The sequence below is a fragment of the Falco cherrug genome, chromosome 6 (assembly GCF_023634085.1).
Source record: "Falco cherrug isolate bFalChe1 chromosome 6, bFalChe1.pri, whole genome shotgun sequence".
Taxonomy (NCBI): Eukaryota; Metazoa; Chordata; class Aves; order Falconiformes; family Falconidae; genus Falco; species Falco cherrug.
Window position 1 is genome coordinate 28,940,444 of NC_073702.1, and position 23,845 is coordinate 28,964,288.

The window sequence follows — 23,845 nt, forward strand, 5'->3', positions numbered from 1 at the left end:
CTTAAAACATAAACTTAACATTCCCATTAGTGTCAATGTCATAATTGTCTAGGTAAATAATTTTGGTTATCCATTAGAGAAATTTGCCTTGGGAGATACTTCAAGTAGGATATTTCAGGACTCTTAATGACTGTTTGGAGACAGAGTTTTGCTCCTTAGTGTGGCATCTGAGGAAGTGCTCATAAACAGAGAGAGAGGCAAAGCCAGAGAAAGGTTCAGTGTCTTGATGGATCAAAGGGAGCAGAAAGACACATGATGATCATGGGGGAATTAGACAGCTTTGAGATCACATGGCATCACAAGGATCAGTCAGGGAAATGGCAGGGGAGATATGAGCTGTCACAGCTGTGTTACCGCCAAAGTGTGTGGCGCACTCTCCATATCCCATGGCATGTGGTGCTGCATGCTCCTTCCCTCCTCCACCTTCACTGCTGCTTCATACAGCCTAAAAAAATGTATAATGGGGGGAAAAAACCGTTTAAAAGTCACAGTGAAACCAGAAAATGTGATAATAGAAAACATTCAGTCAGACATTGCTTAGGTATTAATATAATGTTTCTTTGATAATTTTCTATTAAACCAATAAATTAAGTAGCATAATATTTTCCACTGTAATAACAGTAACCAAAAGCAAATGATTCCATATGAAAAAATAAGAAAAGTGACATTGCTGCAATAAAAACACTTAGGAAGGAAATAGCATATATTGTAGTATCTAGAAATCTGACAACCCCTTCAGCTTGGATTTTACCTTATTCACTATAATATCTGTGTGTACAGAAGCATCCCCAACAGCTAGCGCTACTGCAGCAAGTAACATTTCCCGTCTGTTAACTCTAGTGTCAACTGACAGAATTCTAAATTTAAGAAGCTTATGAGAATGTAACATTTCTAAAATTAATCACGCAAAGCATCTCCATGGCTTGAGACTGCAGCAAGGATCCAGTGAAAACTGTACTTGGTTTGAGATAGGAAAGAACTGCCTTATCTAGGTGATGATGTTTACTATACCTTTCAGACCCTTCTTATAGGTAGAAATACATGATGTACGTACTGAAACATCAGCTAATTCTGTTTTCATTGTTAAAACATATAGTCTAAAGAAACAAAAAAAATAGAAGATTAGACAATCACTATTTCTATGAATGCCATCACACACATCAATATGTTAGGGTTTTTGCACAACTTCTGCAAAGTCCTTTGTTGTGCCCTAGGGAACACCATGGTTGAAAAGAACCAGAATAATCACGGTTATAAGCACTGGATATTTAATTAGCCTAAAAAGGAGAAAGAATAAATGGAAAAAAAACAGGGGGGGAAGACAAAACCAAAAACCAGAGAGAATAGTTATTTCAGCCACAAATCGTTTTGGTGTCTTTTTCTGGAGAGCTTTCAGTAGAGACTTTCCTCCTCCACACATGACATATAAAAAATTGCTTTTTTTATATATCACTAAAAACGTTAAAGAGAAGCAAGGGAAGATGAATCCTGGGCCAGTCTAAAGAGTCTATCAATTTAGAGTCTGAGCCTTTGGCCTGCATGTTAGCTACCTAAAGTACGATTTAGATGGAACAGTCCAGGTCCAAGGCTATGATTCAGGATGTCTTACATCAGCTGCTTTTGCCTAGTGCTGGAGGTACAGAAGCCTGTTAGGGGCCTTCATTTAACGTTCTTGGAAGTGTCAAGAGCTCTGCTTCTGTGCATGACCAGACCTGCCTGGCCCCAGCATCTCAAATCCTCTCAGTTCAGGACAGATCACATGGAAAGCCAAGAGCATCTTTCTGTTTACTTCCTTGTGGGGCTTCATTTACATTTGATATGCAGAGACATGAGAAAAAAAATTCAGTCTTTTGAAGAAAACCCCAGTAACGGGAGAGATTGCCCGAGCGCTGTAAGACAGCATGGTGATTATATCACCCAACTGGAAAATGAGAACGGGATGCACCGTGTACTGTCTGAGGGGGTTAAATTCCTGCTTGCAAAGATGCCGCTCAAAGGTACCTGAAGCGTTCAGACGTTTGTTTCCTTCGGGGCTCTGGTGTGGAAGGCTCAGCAGAACAGGACTCCACAAGACCTAGGACACAGTCCCAGTATCTTAAGGAGGTTTAAGGCAACGTAAGGCAAACTCAAGACTTCGTAAGGACTAAAAGCCACAGGGAAGAAGCATCACCAGGGGAGGAAGCACCGCTACCTTGCAGACTCTGCACCGCGTATTTGTGAAATACCGGGAACTCCCGGCAACGAAGGTATCCTAAGAGTTTCTTGAATTATTCCAGAACCTTCAGACTTGCTAAGGGCAGTCAGCGTCTGATAACAACAAACGGCCGCTGCGCTATTTTGCGCGAGTTTAAAGGGCAGCAAAAGAAGCAAAAAAGACAGCTGCCAGAGCCGCTGCCGGCTGCGAAGGCGCTGCCGCGCCCCTACAGCCCTGCCCGCCGGGCGGGAGCCTCCCCCGCACCCCCGCCCCTCGGCGGCGGCCATCCAGCGCCCGCCCGGCCCCCGCCGCCCCGCTCCGCCCCGGCCGCCTCACCGGGCACGTCCGCCCCGGCAGCCGGGCTGGCAGCGGGGGGCAGCGCGGGCGGAGCGCGCAGGTAGGGGCGGCGGGCGGGATCCCACCGCGGCAGCCCCCCAGTCTCCCCGCCGGCCGGCAGCCCCCAGCCGCCCTCCGTACCGGCAGCCGGTGCGTACCGGGCAGCGGCCGCGCCTCCGGGCCCCGCGGCGGAGAGAGGGTCCGGCCCCGGGCAGCAGCCGCGCACAGTCCCGCGGGGGGGGGCGGCGGCCGCGCCGTCTCCCCACGCACCGGGGGGCAGAGGCGGGCGAGCGGGCGGGGGGCTCCGCGGGGAAGGGGGCGCGGCGCGGGGGTCTGCCGCTCGCTGGCTGCCCTGATGCCTGCGGCTAACGCCGGTGGGGTTGGCCCCCGTGGCTTCTCGCCGCCGTTGTAGCTCTGTGGGTCTGCCGGTGCCTGGGCGCCGCCGCTCGCCTTCCTCCAGCGCCTACCTATCCAGCCTGGGGAGGAAAACACGGGGAAAGAAGCAGTATCGCTTCCCGCCGGCGGCATCTTCGCAGCCTGTGTGCTCGACAGGGGTCTTTTTCCGTCTTGCTTTCACTTTTGCTTACAAGTATCCAAAAATTTGAAAGGGACCATTTATCAAGCAGAAAGCCTTATTTATGTTCAGATAATTTAGTGAGGTCCCCGAACTCCACAGCGGAGACTGGACTTAAGGGTGCAAGGGGAATGGGAGAGGCTGGGAGGGAAAAGGGGAGGAGGAAGCTTCATTTCTTCATTCAGAAACTGGATGGAACAACCCTGGGAAAGGAGGAACAGACGCACTCTTTCCGTGACATTCTGGAGAAGGTCACGTTCCATTTCAGTCTCAGATGTAGGACTGACTTGCTCTCCTGGTGTTTCTGGAAAAAAAAAAGAAGAGAAAAAAAAAACCCTCCGTGATCCATTCTGACTCCTTCTGTTCTTAGGGAAGAGAACGTTTTGTCTGGTGCTTTTTTAGCCACTTACCTGCTTTCTCTTTCCACAGTAACCGGGAGCAAAAGGAAAATACTAGATCATGTCGGAGTTCTGGCTAATTTCTGCCCCGGGAGATAAAACAAATCTGCAAGCATGGGAGAGAATGAACACGGTGACATTGAAATCCAACCTGTCCAGCAACAGCAAATTCCATATTCCAGACTTAAAGGTAAATGAGGAAGAGGTTTGTGTATGGGTAATACAGCAGCATTAGCCAGGGCTAAAGACTTTTGGGGTAAATGTGGGTTTTACCTTTTGGTGTAATATGCAGAGAGTAGAAGAAGATTGCAGTTGGGGGATGAGTTCTGTTCAGTCAACTGAAAATTGATCAGAGAGAAAAGCAGTCATTGTGCTCGAAGCTGACCTTCACATTGGAAAGATACACATACAAGGAGTGAAGATGAGTGGGATGAGTTAAATAACTAATCTGTTGCATTTGTTCTACCCTTTACTTCCAGTCATGAAAGTCATATGGCATACATCTTGGGTCACTAATGCAAAGCGAGTAGCTAAGTATCTAGAACCGTGCCAGTAAGACGGCTGACAGAGAGAACTGTGCTATAATGCACATTACTCCTTGGGAAATGGATGTGTATGTTTATTCAGCTACATTACCCAGCTTCATCTCATCATATAAATAGGAAGATTATTAATCTGTGATTTCTTTAGTATCTTTGCATTATTTAATCCTTATTTTATAAGACCTGCACCTTATTTTTATTTTACCTGTGGCTATGAAAAATCCAAATACGCTACGTTAAAGTCAACAGAGCTACCGCAGATGTAGAACTCGGTTCTTTGGGGCATTCCCATCACCCATCGCTTAATGAAGTTACACTTTGTGCATCCAGGGTCTGGCTTTAATCCAAAAAGATTAACAGTTATAACGCGAGGTATTCCGATTACATAAGGATGCAAGTAAAAGGGGAACATAGCCTGTTGTCAAGTAAGAACCTACTGAATTGTCACGTTAATGTTTCAGTCTGAGAGTGTTGCTTTTTGCATGTACACCTAGTATTTTTGCTGTCTACGGGCCTTATGCAGCTGGTGTTGGTGTGGGTCTGCTAATGTTAAAGGAAATAAAGCATTTGCAGTATCTGAAGATACAACCAGCCCGTTAATATTCTGTTAATTGTTCCATATAAAATTTGTTTCTTCTCCTTCAGCTTGACCCTTCATAATGTTGAGCTGGCAACATTACAAGAAAAGGTTCAGCAATGTATTGCAATACCATAAACATGGGGTTATGACTGTGACAGTCACAAAAAGCAGATGTTGGTCTTGGAGGAAATGGCTTTGTGAGAGTCTTAGTCTTTGGCAATAGCAAAGAACGCAGACAGAGACCCCCTTTTGAATAAGTGCTGCTTCCCTTGGTTCTCTCAGTACATCTGATTTGTTTGTATGTATATTGTGTGCATTTCTAGTCACTATTTTATCAGGTTAAAGACTAGTTTATGCAACCTGATGGTACAGGAAGGAAAATGGGAAGGAAGTCACTGATGTGTAATCTTGAGGCTATACATACTTTTTTCCTTTACTGGAAAAGGCTTTTTATGCCCTAGGTCTCCGGTAAAGGAATTGCTTCTATTTTCCACCAAGGAAATATAAGTTTTGCCAAATTGTTGAATTCACAAGTGCTAAACACAAGTCGGTGTCCCTAAGACTCTGCCAACAGAAGCCTTAGACAGACTTGTGCATCTTTCACCTACTTCTCATCTTTTGCACAGGTGGGGACACTGGATGCTCTTGTTGGTCTGTCAGATGAGTTGGGAAAACTTGATAGCTTTGCTGAAAGGTAAAATAGATCTTATTTACTACCTACAAATGAGAAACAGACATTGTTTTTATGGGACGGTATGTCCTTGTGTTCACCTTGGTCTGACTCTGTTCAGCCCAGACTATTACCGGACTGAAGTGGATAGGCTTTGTTTAACCCTTGTGTTGATTGTCATGGAGTCATCATGAAGAAAGGATCATTCCTTAAAATTTAGCTGAAATAAGTCCATGATAGCTTTGCCTGCACAGCAGTCTGTTTGAGTGGCAGTGCTAGGGAGGCTGCTTCTTGAAAGTAAACTGCTTACAAAGGTTCTTTTTTTTTTTTTTTTTTTTTTAAACAACATCCTCCCATCCAGAAACTTTAATTATAAGAAAAGCATTTAGAGAATATGAAGCCCTCCCTGATCTTATTTTCCCCAGCATATTCCTATGAAGCTTTCTGCCCCTTTTCTACCAGATACAGGAGTTCCAAGGAGTAAGTTGTGAATGAAATCTCTCAGGCTTTTAAACTCCTTGAAAACTACAATATTGACTTACATTGTATCAAACCTACTTAGGCAAAGACTCACTCGTTGGTGATCATTGCCTAGTTCGCCTTTTGGGCCAAACTGACCTGGGTGTACAGAGAACAATACAGTACAACAAGCTGAGAACATGCCAAGTTGTAAGATTGTTCATGGCACAAGGTAGACTTTGTTGTTGAGGCAATGAAAGTATAAGCTGGTCTGTGTCTGTGTGTGTGCATGCGTGCGTGTGTGTGTGTGGTTTTTTGTGAGGTTTTTTGCTTTGGAAGCATACCTCCCATGTAGCTGTGGTCTTGGTCACAGAGGCATGTGTTAACTCTGAAGCTTTTTGCCTTTTTTCCCCCCCAGCCAGGACTGATACGGATTTGCTTGCCTAAATATGCTTGATACTTTAACAGATTTTGTCTGGCAATTGCCAACACATACAGAAACACCTATATAAACTGTTTACATCCATGCTAGACAGTCTAGGTAAAAGTAAGTCTGCTAGAGTACCTTTCTCTGTAGGATTCTTTTAAATTTATTTTATTGTACTGGTGCTACAGCAGGGCTGTATTAGGATGATTGCATTTAATCACTCTGGGTTGCACACAACATTGATATTTTTACAATTTTTTTAATGATTCATATCTTGAGTTGGAAGAGACCTGTAAGAATCATTGACTCCAACTCCGTGCTCCTCACAGTACTACCTAACACTAAACCATATTAGTTTTTTCAGGATCTTTAGCAGGACAGAGCAACTTAATTCATCAAGAAAACCTTCTCCATTGAGACTCTGCCAAAATATCTGCCCCAAATTCTTTGTAAACATGTTCAGGCCTCTGTTTTGCACTGCAGAGATTCTTCATGAAGTGGGAGCGAGGGCAAATTCGGGAAGAGATAGTGCCGATACCTGCTATCTGTTCTAATGGAAAGTGTGTCTAGCCAGCACAGCAGGCAAACAACTGTGTGATCGGAGTTTGAGGGCTGCCAAAAATCATGCAGAATTGATTTTCAGAAGGGCTTCACTAATTCCCAGCTTTGTGAAGAACTAGGGCTTCTGAAAATCTGACTGTAGGATCCATGTAAGATCATGGAGGGTAGTTTTAAGTGCAATGTCACCATGAGCTGCCTAGGCTCACTGGCTCCTTCTTTTACCTTTGTCTTAATTTGATGACATGGTACAGCTCCTTGTTCAAGCCGAATGCTACTTTACTCCACTAATCGTCCCTTTAATGACAGTAATTACTTTTATTGCATGACATGCTATAGGCATCAAGCAAGGGGGTCAGTGAGGCCCTTCCACCATAACCTGCTGGGGTAAGGACTCTTCTTATTTGTCTCGTTTGCTTATTGAGCTAGGTAACCAAGAAAGATCAACAAGATTTAAAAAATAAGAAAAAAATGTGAAAAAGAAGAAAAATGCATTAGAGTAAAACACAGTAAGTGTATTAACAGATCAACTCCCACAAGAATAAGATCATCAAAAGCATTTTGTGTTAAATAAATGCCCATGGTTTTTAGTCTAAATTGTGATTCAAGGGTTAAAATGCCAAGCACCGTGCTTCATTGAAGTAAACTGCATCCAGAGGGTTACGAGCCTGTTCAAATGACCTGAACGTTTAAGTTCCTGCTCCTCTGAAACAGCTACCTGCTAAAGTGTTGCTAGATAAACACAACTGCGGTAAAGTCAGGCAGTGCAAACCTGTCAGCGCTGCCTTCTGCCAGGACAGCAGAGAAGGGGCAAGAGTTTGCAGGATCTATTGTTTCCACATACTTTTATTATTTATTTACACAGGGAGGTGGAGTGTTTTTCCGTCTCACCGTGTGGCAGCATGAAGCTCTCTCAAGCTGACAGTCCCCTCAGTCACTCTTACCTGGGGGCTCTCCGGGGTCCTCGGTCGGCAGAGCATTCTGCGATGGCCTTAGATTGTGGGGCTTCTGCTCTCCGCAGTGTTTCAGAGGCCTAGCTGGTAGGCCTTTTAATACACACTATAATTTAAAATTTTAGACTTTTTTTTTTTTTTAATGAAAGTAATGACATTGCAGCAATTTTGGAAACAAAATGTGAGAGTCTTCCAAGCCATAATAATAGGCTTAAATGGAGTTACTCTCTTTACATGTTTTTATTACTGCTTCTTGAGCCAGTTTAGCTGAAACCCTCTCCTATTATAACGCATCATTTGAGCGTGGTATTTGCTCAAGGTGGGATTCATATCATCTCAGCCAGAGGTTTAAGAGTTGAATATGAAGCTGCTTGCGGCTGGATGTCGCTATGGTCCGTGGGGCAGCTCCGAAGGTCTGATTCCTCTCGCTTGCTTCAGATATCAGTGGTGCACAGGGTGCGAGTTCTGTCTTTGCATGGGGAATGTATCAGATGGGTGAATCCCACTTGCATTTCACAGGTGGCAAGGCAAGGCACAGAGACTAAGCCAGGACTGGAGAGCATTTCTCTGACTCATATATCCTGGTCATACCCTGCTGCAGAGACCTTGGGGCATGTGGGCTGGAAAGGAGCCAAGTTTCGCCTGGGCAGCTGGGTCTGCCAGGTGCGTGGGAGCACATCCCTGTCCCACCATCTATACCTAGGGAGAGAGACCAGAGCTAACTGTCTCCCAGCTGTCAGGTTAGCTGCCAGCTGCACTGAACAGTAATAAAAGCAGCTCAGGCCCCTTGGAAAAGCTACTGGTTTATACACTTCCCTGTTGCCTGCTTTCTCTGTAACATCTGTAGGCTTCTGCGGTACTGGTCTTACCAACTGGGCTGGAGTTGTGTCTTGTTCCAAGTTCCTTTGGACTCCCAGAGCATCGTGAAGGAGCCAAAAACCAGCTGTGTCTACAAGCTGAAAATTGCAGAAGTGTTTGGCAAGTTCACAGCTGACGGGGAACGGCTGTGTGCATCCCTGCACTGTCCCTGCAGCCCAAGTGTGGGCAACGTGCTGTATTCCAGCAGCGCTGAGCTCGCACTGGGTCCCTAAGTGGCTGCAGCCAAATGGTGAAAAACTGCAGCAGCCCTGAGGGAAGGATGTGAACCGGAGTGCAATGGTGTATATTCCTCCTACAGGCACTCCAAACTGCGCCTGTTCAGGGTCATGAGAAGAATGGTTTGGGTTGGAAAGAACTTTCATAAAGATCATCTACTCCACACCACCTGCCATGGGCAGGGACATCTTTCACTAGACCAGGCTGCTCAGAGCCCCATCCAGCCTGGCCTTGGACACTTCCAGGGATGGGGCATCCACAGCTTCTCCGGGCAACCTGTGCCACTGCCTCACCACCCTCGCAGTGAAGAATTTCTTCCTAATGTCCAACCTAAATGTACCCTCTTTTGGTTTACCAAAACTGTTACCTCTTGTCCTGTCACTACAGGTGCTGGTAAAAAAGTCTCTCTCCATCTTTCTTATAAGCCCTCTTCATATACTGAAAGGCCACAACAAGGTCTCCCTGGGGCCTTCCCTTCTCCAGGCTGAATGATCCCAAGTAGCAGGAATTCTGACTACTCCATTCTTGGCAGCATCAGCGATCTCAGATTTTTCCTCCCTGTTGCAGGACTGGAAAACCTTTCCAAAGATTAAGTTTCTTAACAGGAATGGAGATAGAGGAAATCTTTACCTCCATGAATTACTGCTTTTAAATGGCCCATATAACTGCTTTGCAGTACATCAAAGAAAATACTTTTCTCTGATGCTTCCATGTTATCTGCACCTGGCCTGAAGCCCCTTTCCTGAGCTCTTGAAAGCCAGAGGATGTCACAACACACATTGACCTGCAGCTGTAGTAATCTCCCCTCTGTAAGGAAAGAAAGAACCCTGCCATTAAGCTCGGCTCCCTGTCCCTATGCCAAGGATTATGTCCACTTCATGTCTCTGCTGTTTTCATCATTATGCAGTTACTGTTGAGGTGTTGCTTTTTTTTTTTACAAAGAGTAGTCAACCTGAAATGGTTAGGGACCTGAAGGCCGAATTCTGTGAGTATTTCTGACTACTGTAACAGTATAGTACTCGGTACTTGCTATAATGAACTGAGGCTATTAGAACAGCTGGAAAGGCTCTTGGCCTGTATGAGATAGGTACTTCGACTACAGCCAGGGGGATCTACTTCTGGAAGGATTTAATAAATCTTCTTTTTAAAATAAGCAAAGAATAAGTAACTCGGTTGATATAATGTTCTCCAGGAGGTGCTCTGTTCAAATCACTGCTCTAAGTCAGGCAGAATGAAGGTTTGAATCTAGCTCTCCCACACCTTAAAGGAGTTTCTTGTCCACCATGCTAAAGAGAAGAGAGAAAGAGCACCCTAAAGAAGAGGAATAAGAAGGAAATTCTTTCTGTCAATCAAGCAAACATTGTCATTTTCCCCGGAGTACTTTGTAAGAAACTTGTCTCAGCAAGCCCTAAGGGTTTATTTAGCATCCTGTGGAACAGATTTTCAGTCTTGTCCTCCATCACTTTTGGAGTTTTAAACATGGGTTTGTTCCCTTCTTGTTTCTGCTATAAGTATCATCAGTGTAGAGAAGACTGAATCTTGGTCTTCTGAAAGTCTAGAGCATTGGGGAGATGATATTACCTATATGTTTGTAGAGATCAGTGTATTTAGAAGTAAGGCGTTTAGTTCTGCAGTATGCCATAGATAGTTTATCATCATTTGAATTGCAGATCAACCTGCTTGCTTCAGAAGTGTTTTGTTTGGGCATCTCCATGTTTATCAGATCATTGTGGAAACTGTTCTATATTCAATTTGTTTCTTCACTAACAAAGCCTCTCTTGTTACATCTAAGCGTAATAAAGAAAATAGCCCAGTACATAGGAGAAGTTATGGAGGACTCAAAAGATAAAGTCCAGGAAAATCTTCTGGCCAATGGAGGTAGGTGCTGTGAATGTGTTTTTTTTTTTTAATGCATTGATGCTGCTTTTGTTTGCTTCAGAATATAAACATGTGGAATTGAAACACACGTTAGAAAGGACATCCATCAGCAAAGTTTTTTAAGAACACACCTAGCCTGCTTCCATTTTTCTCAAAGTTAGCAGAAGCTATATCCAGCACCAGTTTCACTTCCAGGACAGTGTTTAGCATCTAGTACTGGGCTAGTTTCTAATGTCAGAGCTGAGGAGTGGAGAGGAAAGCAGGAGACATCCTTCTTCACTCCTAAAATGCTCTAGCACCTTTTTGTGCCCTGTATGGGCTTGGTATTTTACAGGCAGCTAAATCTCATTCAGTGTGGCTGCATGACGTCCGTCAGTGATCTGTTAGTGATTTGCCTTCCCTCCTACTGGGCTGGGATGGATCACGTTGTTAACTGCAGATTTCTGACGTTACAGGTGGATGTGTCAGGCACCAGCTCCAAGATGTGAAGCTAGGGCTGCACTCACAGGTTGCGCCAGGGGCTGGCAGGACATGCACATGCTACCCCTGTTAAGAGGACGTGTCCTCCAGTGGTGTCCTGCCCTGGCTGGCAGCAGTTGTGTAGCAAAGAAGAGCAGGCAGTGACAACAGGGACACTTCTGATATGCCAAAGGGCTGTGAGAGCCCACTACCTGTGTGCTCCCCAACATCATCTCTAAGCAGTCAGCGTGGTGGTTTTATAACCTCCATGAACTAAATGTCCCCCTTTATTATCTGCTATGGTACTCAAGGCCCTAAAGGGACCCTGTGTCAAGGACAAAATTAACGTTTAGAAACTGATTGCCCCTAGATCTCCACATGTTTTGTTAGACCCTGAGTGTGTTTCAAAGCAAATTCCTCCCCAGCTATCCTGGAAAAGTACAACAAAATTGGATGTGTTACACATGCTAATTACAGGCTTGTAGAATGATGCTTTTAATTAAGAGTGCACACTCCATCCCTCTTTGACTGTTTGCAATGTTGTATTTCAGATCTGTATGAGTAAAGGATGAGGAGGAAGTTCTTCTAGAAATGTCCTCCTTGCATGACATAAGGCTGATATTGGATGAGGGCAACTGCTTGACAAGTACAATAATCCCACTTATTGTGTTTCAGGACTAAAGGATAAAATGAAATGTCTCAAAAGTATGTTGAGGATTGATGATTGCTGTGTTGTTACAAGCATGCATTTGTGTGCATTAGTGCTAGAGACAAGTCTTGGTCTGGTTGTAGAGATACAGTGATCAGGTTACGATGGATTTCTCAAGTAACAACCTCGTAGCTTGATCACGATATCCCTATGACTTGAGAAACAACAGGTTTCACTTATTTCCATTGATTCCTCTTTATACACCGTTTTCCTTTCCTATCAGCTCTGCATATGTTGTAATAGAAGGATGTGGAAATAACTTGTATGTGTTACTAATTTCTGTCCTCTGGATTTTGTCATCCAAACAAATCATATTAAACTAAGACATTAACCTTTCCAAGATTATTGACTACATCTTAAAAAATTGAGGATTCCCCTAATATATTGCAGTGTTGTGCTTCATAAGCAGAAGCAGCTTTGCTGTATGAATTTTTCCTCCTTCCCTTTCCGTTTAGCAAAAGGACCCTGAAATTGAAGACTTCCTTGAGGTCATGAAATCAGAAACAAAATATAAGAACAACTTCTTGCTGCATGGTCCCATTTCAGACTATTAGACCATCCCAACTCACATTTTGTTATGTTACACAAGTTTTCTGATTTTAGCTCAATTGTATATAATCCTGACAACAGTTTGGTGCACAAACTGATGAAGATGTTGGCTGTGTGTCTACCAAATTTTTGGTTAAGTTTTTGTGAAGAAAAATGCAAAATACTAGAAAATCAAGCACTTTTAGTTACATGAACACACACACTGCTTTCCAGTGGACAACAGTCAGAAGCAGCCATGCGGAGATGTCTCTCAAAGAGGGAAATATGTGTTTGTGTAATAAAGGGAGTTTTAGTATATCACAACAGCAGGAGATGCTTTCTTGCTTATGGCAGAATAAAAAATGTGAAATGTAAGTAAAGTTTTTCTTCAAAGATTTGGACCAAATTCTCTTCCATTTATAGCAATGTTAAACCCAAATGAATTTTAAAATTTGGTAGGTGGTGGAATAACTCCATTCTTTATAAGCTCAAAACAAAGCAAAACAGGAAGCATAACAATTTTGAAGAATTAAGTGTTTTGAAGGGAAGGTATTTAACATTGTCTCTTAGAGCTGAGTTAGTAAATTAGAATTACAAGAGATTCAGGCTGTGGGGTTCCTGGGCAGCTGTGAGTGCATTGGGGTAGGTAGGAAGCATCTGGGCTGGATAGGCAGCTATGTGAAGTCTTTGAGAAGTGACTTGACAGGTTCCATAAGTGAAGGGTGCTGTTCCAGGAACATCAGGGTGTTTGGACTGCTTGGCATTTTAAGCTCAGTTCTGCTAGTGTGTTCACAGTAGTTTGTGCCATCCCCAAGATCAGGCTGCTTAACTAAACTGTACCAGTGCCAGAGCGCTGCTCAGGAGTGAACCTGTAAAACAGGCTGAGAACTCCTGCTGTGCTTCACTGCCTAACACTTGAATTCTGCTGAGATTCCAGGAATGCAAGGATAGAAAGGGCATGTGTAGGTCTTCAGGGAACTTTCATATCTCTTCAGCTATAAATAGGTCAGTGTCTGTCTTTAAAGAGCCTGTTCCTCCATGCAACCCAGTGATACCGTGCCCTCTTGCAGGTGTTATTCCCATTGAATTTAGCAAAGCCTAAGCAAGAAAGCTTGAAAGAGGGGCAGCAGGATGAAATCCTTGTGTCGCGTACCTCATGCTGAAAATGCTCGGTGAAATTTGCCGCTCAAGTATTTTTGACTTCCCTGCCTTCCCCCTGGAGATCATGAGCAAGCAGTGCCGGAGAACTGCACACCAGGAGCTGTGGGGTAGCTGTCCCTGCCTTCTGCAGTTTCGCCCACTTTCTGCACCCTCCCAGTGCAGCAGCATTTATTGATTCCCAATCAGGCCCTAGCAGGAAAGGTTAGATCTTTGCCTCGTGACTCCTGTCCGTGGGATGTGAGGGAGTTTTACACAGCTGCGGTTTTGGAAAGAGGGGGAGAACACCATCATGCTGGTGCTCTCTGCCTCCCAGGCAGTTTAGCCCTTGCTAAGAAGCCTGATTCCTCCTAACATGAGACTTTCCATACTTTGGAAATCTAATAGGGTAAACTGACTCTGTTGTGGGGTGAGAGAAGCCCATGGAAAGGATAGCGCTCACCTGCCAAAGGTATTCAGTATCACACAAGACTGGGTAGTACCCTCAGCCTGGTCATATGGCAACAACTTTTCACACTCCTTCTCATGCATCTCAGTTCATTAAGTTTTCCCCACATCCTGGAAGTCCAGCCCAAAGAAATTGTGCTCAGACCTTGCTATGGGACTGAATTAACTCTGGACAAGGCAGCAAGGAGCACTGAATGCAGCACGCCCCTCATTTTACTTGGCACCTTGAACTTGTTCTGCTCCCCATCTCCCCAGAGCCACTTCCCAGATACTCTCCATGTTTACCCTCCTGGTCTGGAAGGAAGCCCACCCTGCAGGTGACAGTGCCTCTGGCTTCTTTGTCTAGACATTGAGACCCTGCCTGCTGCCTTCCTCTAGCTTCCCTAACCCACAGGGAGACAGCCCCAGTTCCTCTGCTTGTTGTGGCAGGATGTGTGATTTCATCCCATCCCATAAAGCTGCCCAAGAACACTATGTAGGGGTGTGTTTGGCATCCTGAAGGCTCTCAGACTCAGGCAAAGAGCTGTCTGATTTCATGAGCTGCTAGAGGAGAACTTCTGATTTGGTACTGTAGGGTACCAAGCCTTAATGTTTTCTAATGTTAAGGAGCTTTGGTTTTCAGAGTGAAACAGCATGATCCCGTTCTGGGAGCTGGGTGTTGTACGTGTTGTCATCCCTCGATCCTGGGGAGCAGCCTTGGCTCCCCATGGTCCAAGGGTACCTTGTTATGGGAGGCTGCATGCTCAGGGTCTTGCTGTGAATTTCTGTTACTGGATGCTGTGACTGGATGTATCCATTTAGGGAACTGTGATATAGCTTTGTGCAAGATGGAGAGCTTTGTGTGCAAGGTCAGTGAGGAACTCCTCATTGCACCTGAATTTGTTTGATTTCTAGTGAGTGCTTGACTGAATCACAGAGAAGTGACATCAGCTATGCTCTTAATACTTTTGATTAAACTCAACAACCCTGAGTATTACTGCTGGTCCTGGGAATAAAGTATTTTTCTGATAGCTCTTGCTGGGATTAAATTCAGGCATATTGCAATAATCAAGACTGAAGTTACATGAAGCTGTTTCTGCTGGGAAGAGGAATGGCTGCATGTTGCTGTGTTCTGCTGATACAGCTAATTTTACAGTTAACACTTGTTCTGTACTGTTGAGTATAATGCAGAGAAGATTTCTGGTTCAAAGTTTGCAAATGTTTAGAAAGATAATTAGATTTGGCATATGATCTGTGTGGATTTGATCTTGATCAAATTTCTATGAGGATTCAGAGGTAGGCTTCTGGTTCACTCTTGTCTCTAATGTTAATCAAAGTTATGCCTAGGCTATAGCTGGGGACTAATACCCAAACTTTGACCTGCCATCTGGTGAGCTATCTGCTTTCATGCATCTCTTTGCATTTTCAGTTGACCTAATTAGCTACCTGACACGGTTTGAGTGGGACATGGCCAAATATCCCATAAAGCAGCCACTGAAGAATATATCGGATGCATTAGCAAAGGTAAATTGTACTCAACATTTTAAGATGTCAGCATGTCCTTTGGCAGTTTTTGGTCTCTCCTCTCATGCCAGTCAGTGAGAGCTTTGTGGTTTGGGCAGGCAGAAACACACACTTTGCACTGAAACAGTTGATGCTATTTTAATTTCTACTGTAATAATAATGGTACATGTATTTAAACCTATCCAGTCTGTAAGTATATGGCCCTTTATCAGATTTACCGGATTACATTGACATGCTTTCTGCTCTTTAATCCCCCTTCATTGTAATATTTGTCTTTCCTATGCTGCCTTATTATTCTCCATTTTGGAGTTCTTTTGTAAAATTGTTGGCCTGACATTAAATCAAATGCATTGCAGGCTGGATGAATTATTTAGATTGTCAGTCCTTTCAGAAAGATGTGATGTGTTGCTCAAAACAAGTAAGAAATTAAACCGTGAACTTGCTCCTTAGTCACAGCTGTAACGCAGGCAGCAGCAGCTCCCTGAACCCTGCTTTCTGCAGACGCCTTTGCCACAGGGGAGCTCTGACACCGGCTCCCTCTGGGCCACGATCAGGTTGTTTTACAAGGGGCTGGCAGCTGTGACCTTGTCTTAAGGTGCAGAGGTAGTGGGAGGGGGTGAGGACAACACCTCAAGCATTGAGTCACTTTGGTTTTTTGCTCTGTTTTAGCAAGTGACTCAAATAGAAACAGACCTAAAGACCCGATCAGCTGCATACAACAACATTAAAGGAAATTTGCAAAGCCTGGAGAAAAAAACTGTGTAAGTATAGCACATGCCTGTTTGCATCTGGAAGGCTGCAGGGCTCAACTGAGGACAGTGCACGCTCACACCCATTGCTGTGCAGTGGACCACGTGTGTTCTGGTGGGAGCAAATCTTTCTGCCTTTGGGGCATGCTAAGCATCTGTAGACCCAGAAAAGCTGGAGACAGGGAGCTGGTGTGATCAGCATATCTCAAAATCAAGAATAATAGCATCAGCAAATCTCAAATCATCACAGCTGCAGATCCTAATAAGATTTTATTGGCGGTGTGAGCAGACAGTCTTGGAAAGAGTCAAAACCAAATGCACCATACTGTTCTGGTGAGATTTTAGGGCATTAGAAATTAGATGAGCTGGGTCAGCTGATGTGTTCCTTTGCAAGATGGAGCTGTTTCCTATGTTCTGAACAGCATTTGCAAAACTCCCATAGGAAAGAGCTCTGTCTTGCTTGTTCCCGTACCTCACCAGCATCCCACTTACATTTTTCTTTTTTTATTCTGTTGGTTCAGGTAATGGCCTGTCAGGGCTTCCCGGGCATTTTCTCTCTTGTATTCAACTGCTTATGGTCTTTACCTGTCAGTACTGATACTTGGATTTTTTTCCATGGTATCACTGGGGAGAATATTAAATCCCAGTAAGTAGTAAATTTAAAGCAACTTAGATGATGCTATGCAAGCCCCCAGCCAGCACGTGCTCATGTGGGCTGCTCTTTCCTACTCCAGCCCCTTGCTCTGGGTGCAGGACACAGGTCCTCACCTTCCTGGCACCGCAGCCAGCCAGGCTGGCAGCCGGCCCAGAAACCAGCCTTTACTCAAGGAAGATACTCACAGGGGCTCAAACCAGACTCAAGGGTAGTTGGAATTTTGTCCTGAATGTGGAGCTAAAATGAGCATGCCTGGCACCAACGCCACCAAACCCAACCAGAAGCCACAGAAAAAATACTTCCAGGTGGTGGTTCAGAATGAGTTTGTCAAAAAGATGCTATCCCTCACGGAGACCTGCTCAACATGGGGACTGCAGCGCCCAAGAGGGTCGGTCAGCAGAGCCATTTCACAGTTACATCTCCCCCTCTCTCTGCTAAGTTCCTGTGGCCATGCCTCACCACCACCCCCCAGCACCACTGGCCTTTGCTTCCAGCTTGGTATAGACAAGCGTAAGACACATTTGTCTCAGGCTGTGTGCATGTGGATAACCACGGGTAGGAGGGACAAGGGGACATTAGATCCCATTTCCCCTTTTTTGATGCCGTTCAGATTCCCAGCCCACTCTTGCAGCATCTCTCCAGCTTCCACATCAGCTGGAGAGAGGCGGGAGCTCTGGGTGGGGAACATGAGCAGTGCCAGACCTCCAGCAAGGCAATGAGGGAGAATGGAGACCTCGTGGTCCAGGCCTATCTTCCTCTCACTATCCCATCCACATTTAAATGCTGGCATCTCTGGTTGTCTACCGGTGCCGGATAGCTTGGGTCGAACAAACATCTAGTAACGTGTTACTTGCCAGTTAATTAACGTTTAGACTGGCCCAGCAAACCTCAAACCAAAACCTACTGATTCAGGTCATTCTTCACTCCTGCCCAGCGACAGGGAAGGTGGCTGCTTTCTGCCCATACACACCTAGTGCCTCCCAGCCGTGCCCGGCCAGTCCCAGCCATCTATACTTCCTAGGTGTGCGGCATGAGTGGGACTCAATGTGATCAAGTGGGCTTAGGCTGTGAAAAGACCCCCCCCCCGACAGGTCCCACCTGCATATGAACGCTGCTCCCGCTGTCCTTCAGCTGGAGGTGTCTCCGTGTGCTTGTGCACGGCAGTCCAGGTGTGCCAGGGTTGCTTTGATGGCTTAGGTCCATACTAACATTGCTTACATGGACTGAAGCATGGTCCCACAGGCAGCTCAACAGGCAGCCTGAGAAAGCAGGTGCCTCCCACAAGGTGCAGCAAGGACTGGGAGCGGGCTGGTAACCTCAGATGTGCAGTTCCCAAGGATCTGTACCCTCAGTGTAGAAACAATAGCAGCAGAATGGTGCGATTTCACATAAAGGGCATAAACTAGCCTAATGCTAGTCACCAATATCCTGCCGTTAGTATTACTTGGTTTTTTATTCTTTTTAGTTGCAGTAAAAATAACTAAATGGCCATTTTAGAAGTATAGGTGTGTCCTTTAGAAATCTCTTTCCTAGCCTGCTTTTACCCCAGTATATGCTATTAGCAGCTATACCTGCAGCACAATACCTCTCATGTGCCGCTGCTAGCTTCCTGCTAGTGTCATATTATTCTTTGACTTCTTCACCACAGGGGAAATCTGCTGACCCGGACCCTAGCAGACATTGTGCATAAAGAAGACTTTGTTCTGAATTCCGAGTATCTTATCACGCTGCTCGTCGTGGTGCCAAAGTAAGGCTATAGTGCGTGCACATGCGCTCAGCGTGGCGTGGAGTTTCAGGCCCGAGCACCGGATCCAGGTGGTGCTGGGTCAGGTTGGGGCAGCTCATCAGCACCGTGGCTGGGGCATGGGTGGAGCTGTTAGCGAGGGGGAAAGCACGGTTTCTGCCAAGGGTGGTCCTGGCATAAAAGCAAGAGACAGACTGCTCCAAACCTGGACCAGGATAGAAGTGGGATGTAGGTTTTTAATGGCTACAGAGTGGGTTCTCAAACAGCCTCTTGATAGGATTAGTACAAGTTAAAAAAAAAGAGAAAAATAGATTCTTGATGAACCTTAGCCAGTTTATAAAAGGGATTAGACCTGTCAAACTCAGAAGGCCTTTGCTGGCTGTGTATTTGTAAGTGCCTGCACAGAAGTCACACGATGTCTTTCTCAGAAGCCCCCACAAAACTTTTCCCCTCCCTATAGCCCTGTCCCAACACACACATGCAGTATGTACCATCACTTTCCTGTCTATGAAAACCATGTTACAAAAAGCTATCTGAGGTGAGTTTGTTGAGTTTGTTATCTACATTCTTTCAGATTCCCCTTGTAAACAGCGTTCTCACTTTGCAAACTCTTACCATCCCCCTGGCCCCTCTCCCCAGCGGTGGCAGTTGCGGTGTTTGCAGTGTAGCACCAGATCAGCTCTGATGTTGCACACAGCAGATGTACCCTGTGGATCGGGGGCAGCTTGTGCAGGCTCCTGGAGCATGGGATGCTGTGTGGCAGCCTGGAAGTATGTGCCAAAAGCCACGCTCTTACCACCATCAGCTTCCTGCTCTGGCTCCTTCCTCATGCCAAGACCCAAAGTGAGGACTGAGGGTGCATCGTTGCGGGAAGTGTCTCCCTGGCTGGTGACTAGGAGAGGAAAGGTCAGGAGAGGCTTAAAATACCTCAGTCATATAACCCAGCATGAAGGGCTCTAACCTTTCTACCCTAAGCCATTAGCTTAACTGCATTTATCAACACATTCGCTTCTAAGATATAGTATTTATTTACTGTGCTTTGTCTTGTGTTGCTTAAAGGTCAAGCTACGTACAGTGGCAGAAGACCTATGAATCCCTCTCCGATATGGTAGTGCCTCGCTCCACCAAGTAAGTGAAATCCCAAATTAGGCTCCCTGTATGTTTCAGACATCCCTGCCATATTTCAGCCCCTCAAACGGCTGGATCCTGAAAGGAATCACTTGCCTAATGCATGGGCTCCTTGTTAACATACAGATTTACCCAATCTCATTCTCAACTGAAATCAGAAGTTACTCTGTTGAAGAGAAGTGCAGATGAAAGAAAAAAAAAATATTAGTCTTTTTTTACAGGTAGCTTGTTGTTCTCTTTATCTAGTTGTTTCTGCTTTCAACAAGGCCCTTTGCTTTTTGTGTAAAACATACAATTTTTTACAGTTATTCAGGCATAATTCAGACACGTGCAGTCACATACAACTTCACGGAAACTACTTTTTACAAAGATCAAATGCTGTCTTTGCATCTTTAATTGCTTTCTGCTGTAGAATAGGATATTTCAGCGTACTGTCATTTGCATTAGAAAATGCTGTATTAAATTGTCTTTTTGCCTGGAGTAAGAAAATCCTTCCTAGGAATTAAATATCTCACTGTTCAGCTCACACAGACCATGGGGTGCATTCCAGGGCACAAGAGGTGACAGCGCTGTTACCTGAAATGGAAGAAGTGGAAAGCACAGAGAAAGAAGCAAGCTGTTTGCTGCTGCCCGTCACCAAAACACAAGTGCATGGCAAGTGGGGGAATATTACCAGGAATCACAGAAAAATCAGGCAGGCAGAACGTGTGTGTACTAGGATGCGTTCAGGAACTTAACTCATGGGAGTTTTACATTGGAGATAGCGTGGCCAGTGCTAGTAAAGTCTTGGTTTCCCATTTCAGTCACAGCAGTTCTTGAAAAGCAGGATGTTGTTCAGTATCGTGAATGAAAAAAAAAAAAAGAATTGCAAAAGAGGAACGTAAAGAAGGCATGAGGGATTTGCCATGTCAAATCACAGCAGTGGATTTCTCTCCCACAGAATGATTGCTGAGGATGCAGAGGGAGGACTCTTCACTGTGACCCTATTTAGGAAAGTGATGGATGACTTCAAGGCTAAAGCCAGAGAGAACAGGTAAGAAGCAGATTGCTAGGTGGGGTGAGCCAGCAAGCAGATGATAAAGGTGAGGCTTGTTGCAGGCTGTACAGTTGCATCCATCACTGGTTTTTAGGACTTCACTGTTCCGGCTGCTGCTTGCCCTTAAGCCACTGAGAAGGCAGAGTGGGAAGGAGCTCTGGCAGCAGATGCAGTGATCTTGTTCTTTAAGCACCAAACTACAGATTCTGGAATTGTTCCTCCTGCTCTTGTGCTTTCTGGGGGTGACTTCAACTCCCACCCTCCACATACTTTAGTTGGTTAAACGGCTAGGAACTTTGAAACATCCTGTACCTGCTTCTTCAGAGGCAAAAGAAATAAGCATGCATATTGCTTGGACTGCAGCTTTTGAGAGCAAATGTCATTCAATTGTAGGTTCATGGTTCGAGAATTTTATTTTGATGAGAAGGAACTGAAATGTGAAAAGGAAGAGCTGATGAAACTAGCTTCCGATAAGAAACAACAATACGTAAGTAGCACGTAAAGTTGATGGCCCACACAGTGACAGCCTTTGCTACTGGCATGCCTAAGCACCTCTCACTCATAGCCTTATGGTTCCAACAGACCATTTAGCCCAGAAAACACAGGCACAGGATAGAGAACACAATTTTTCCAAGGTCGCTCGAGTTTCTGATAAACTGGGAGCCACTAACAGGCTGCCTGAGAATTATCTCAGCAGCCTGTGATGGCCTCAGTGGTGCTAGCTGCAGAACTGCTTCGCACCGGGAGCGGATCACAACGATGGGGTGTCTCCTCTCCTAGGGCCCGTTACTGCGCTGGCTGAAGGTGAACTTCAGTGAAGCATTTGTGGCTTGGATCCATGTAAAAGCCTTGAGAGTTTTTGTTGAATCTGTTCTGAGGTAAGTGGCTAAACACGCAGTGCTGTCAGACACCTGCAGAAGTCAAAATGTACAGAGCTCTTCCTGTGGCAGTTACTTTGTGGAACATCCCTTACACACCTCGTTCCAGGAGCTCATGGGAGACAATTCTGATGATCACAAAAGAGGTGACACAAAAAGCTGATGAAAACCAGTTCTTTGGGGAAAGTTATGGGGACGTGGGAAAGAAAGATGCTGTTTAGTTGACTTTCAGCTTCAAAAAGAAAATGCTTTCAGATGAGGCAGCACACCACCGCTGCAACTGTTTCTGCAAACACACCGCCAGCTAGCATGCCAGAAGACTGAAGAGGGAGAGGGGCAGGAGTAGAAAGGTGTGTCCCTTCCCAGCAGATGATCGTGTACGTTGATGTATTTCAAGGTATGGCCTCCCAGTGAATTTCCAAGCGATGCTGCTGCAGCCAAATAGGAAGTCTGTAAAACGCCTCAGGGACGTCCTCAATGTGGTCTTCAAACACCTGGATGAAGTTGCAGCAGCAAGTATAATGGATGTATGTATTTGGACTGCACGTGCTGTAGCCTGTCTCCACTTAGCCACGTGGGCACTTCCAGCATCCAGGTGCTAGAGCACGCATCTCCTCACACCTTGCAGTGCTAGGAGCCCTGGATGCAGCGCTAATCGCTGGAGGTTAGGGGTTGGATTAGGGTAACAGTCAGGCTCAGATCATGATGGAGATGCATAAAGATGGCTTATGTTTTCTGTTGAAGGAGCTGATGCTTGCAGCTATCAGACTGAAACAGGTCTGCTCAATTATGGCAGTTCCTCTAGGTAAAAAGCTTCAGTTCTATAAATGTTCAGATACACACAAGGAAATTGACTTCAGAACTAAATGCTAGGACTGGGATGCCTCTGTCCCCCTTAAAAAAGCGTCACTGACTTCAGCAGGCAGCAGTGCTTGCTTTCTCCCTCCCCGTATCTTGAGTGCACAAACAATTTAGGATAATCATGATAAACCAGTAGGGTGTTAAAGTAGCCTAAAACTAGCAAGTGTAAAGATTCCCAGTGAACAAAGGGAGGAGGAAATAAATGAGATGCTCTAGAGCTGAAGCACACAAGAACGCTACAATACGTGCTCATAAAGTTGCAGCCAAGCATGACATCTCAATGTTAACTGCATGAGGCAGCCTGAAAGCACCAAACACCACATTCTCAGTGGTGAGTCCCCTATCCTAAGCAGAGCAAATACAAAACTCTATTCCACCTGTGGAAGAAGAGTGCAAGAGCAATCCACTGTAGCTTGGCACTGTGCAACAGTTTGTTTACCTGTACTAAAGTCATATTGTTTTCTTTTGCAGCCTGGCATGGACATCCCTGGTTTACAACTGAGTAATCAAGAATACTATCCTTATGTCTATTTCAAGATCGACCTTAGTCTTCTTGACTGCAGTTAAAAGAAAAATTGCTCGAGGTTTATCTATTAGTTTTCAAGACCCTTATGTTACAGTAAAACAATCTTTAGCTACTGAAAGTCAAATTAAAACGCAGATCCTGTAGCAGGGTAATTGCTTAAGATCTTCCTACCGCTTTCAGTAATTTCTGTGGTGGCTTCTATATAAATATCTTTTTCATAGTTTTACAAAAACATTTCAGAGGCAGGAGGTACTATAGTAGTATTTATTTTTTTTTTTGTAAATTACAAAGATGGAATATCTACTGGACTTGAAATAAAGCAATTTAAAAAGTATGGTGGCTAATGGATCTACTAGATGTATACAGTCCTGTTTTTCTAACAAAGCAAAAAAATCCCAACCAAACAAAAACCTCAGAAAAAGTAGAAAGCATCAGAACAAAACCTAAATTTTTTTTTAATTTAAAAAACGCTTAAGAAGAAAGATCCTCAAAATTGCTATGGAACTTACTGTAGCATGACTTACAGCCCCAGGCACTCACAAGTTTAGTTTTTGCCAAGGCATTTCAGTTCGAACAGTTCCATTAGATTTCATCTGCGGGGATGGCTTAGAGCTGGAGCACATTTCCCACACCAGAGCACTGGTCAGGTTACTGGGGCCACCTGTCGTTATTAACACTGCCCTTCAGAGGGGTGAGCTACAGGCAATCTCTTACAGACACTAGATGACAAATATCCATAGTAAGTTATTTCCTTGAAAGGAGGGAAACTTTCAGCTCTTACAGTTCCTTACCTAGAAACA

General features: G+C 44.8%; 1 protein-coding gene across 5 annotated transcripts; it reads left to right on the forward strand.

Annotated features, from left to right (window-relative positions):
* Nucleotides 1-2,474: 2,474 nt before the first annotated feature.
* Nucleotides 2,475-23,497, forward strand: ATP6V1C2 (ATPase H+ transporting V1 subunit C2). Of its 5 annotated transcripts, none has more exons than XM_055713820.1 (13): nt 2,475-2,591; nt 3,534-3,692; nt 5,251-5,318; nt 10,579-10,664; nt 15,374-15,468; nt 16,138-16,229; nt 18,521-18,619; nt 19,676-19,744; nt 20,685-20,777; nt 21,174-21,267; nt 21,561-21,658; nt 22,056-22,185; nt 22,991-23,497. In XM_055713820.1, exons 2-13 carry the CDS (start codon nt 3,564-3,566, stop codon nt 23,084-23,086), a joined length of 1,149 nt encoding a protein of 382 aa, XP_055569795.1. In that variant the 5' UTR covers nt 2,475-2,591; nt 3,534-3,563; the 3' UTR covers nt 23,087-23,497. The 5 variants fall into 5 exon arrangements, with proteins under 5 accessions (XP_055569795.1, XP_055569797.1, XP_055569796.1 ...); XM_055713821.1 differs by having other exon boundaries at nt 2,546-2,680; XM_055713822.1 differs by lacking the exons at nt 5,251-5,318; nt 10,579-10,664.
* Nucleotides 23,498-23,845: the final 348 nt, after the last annotated feature.

What these genes read in the sequence shown, in the direction of transcription:
- ATP6V1C2 (XM_055713820.1), top strand. Translation starts at nt 3,564, where the DNA reads ATGTCGGAGTTCTGGCTAATTTCTGCCCCGGGAGATAAAACAAATCTG. An exon ending in TATCGGATGCATTAGCAAAG is followed by an intron (nt 15,469 to 16,137) that starts GTAAATTGTACT and finishes GCTCTGTTTTAG; the next exon opens with CAAGTGACTCAAATAGAAAC. An exon ending in CTGCTCGTCGTGGTGCCAAA is followed by an intron (nt 18,620 to 19,675) that starts GTAAGGCTATAG and finishes TGTTGCTTAAAG; the next exon opens with GTCAAGCTACGTACAGTGGC.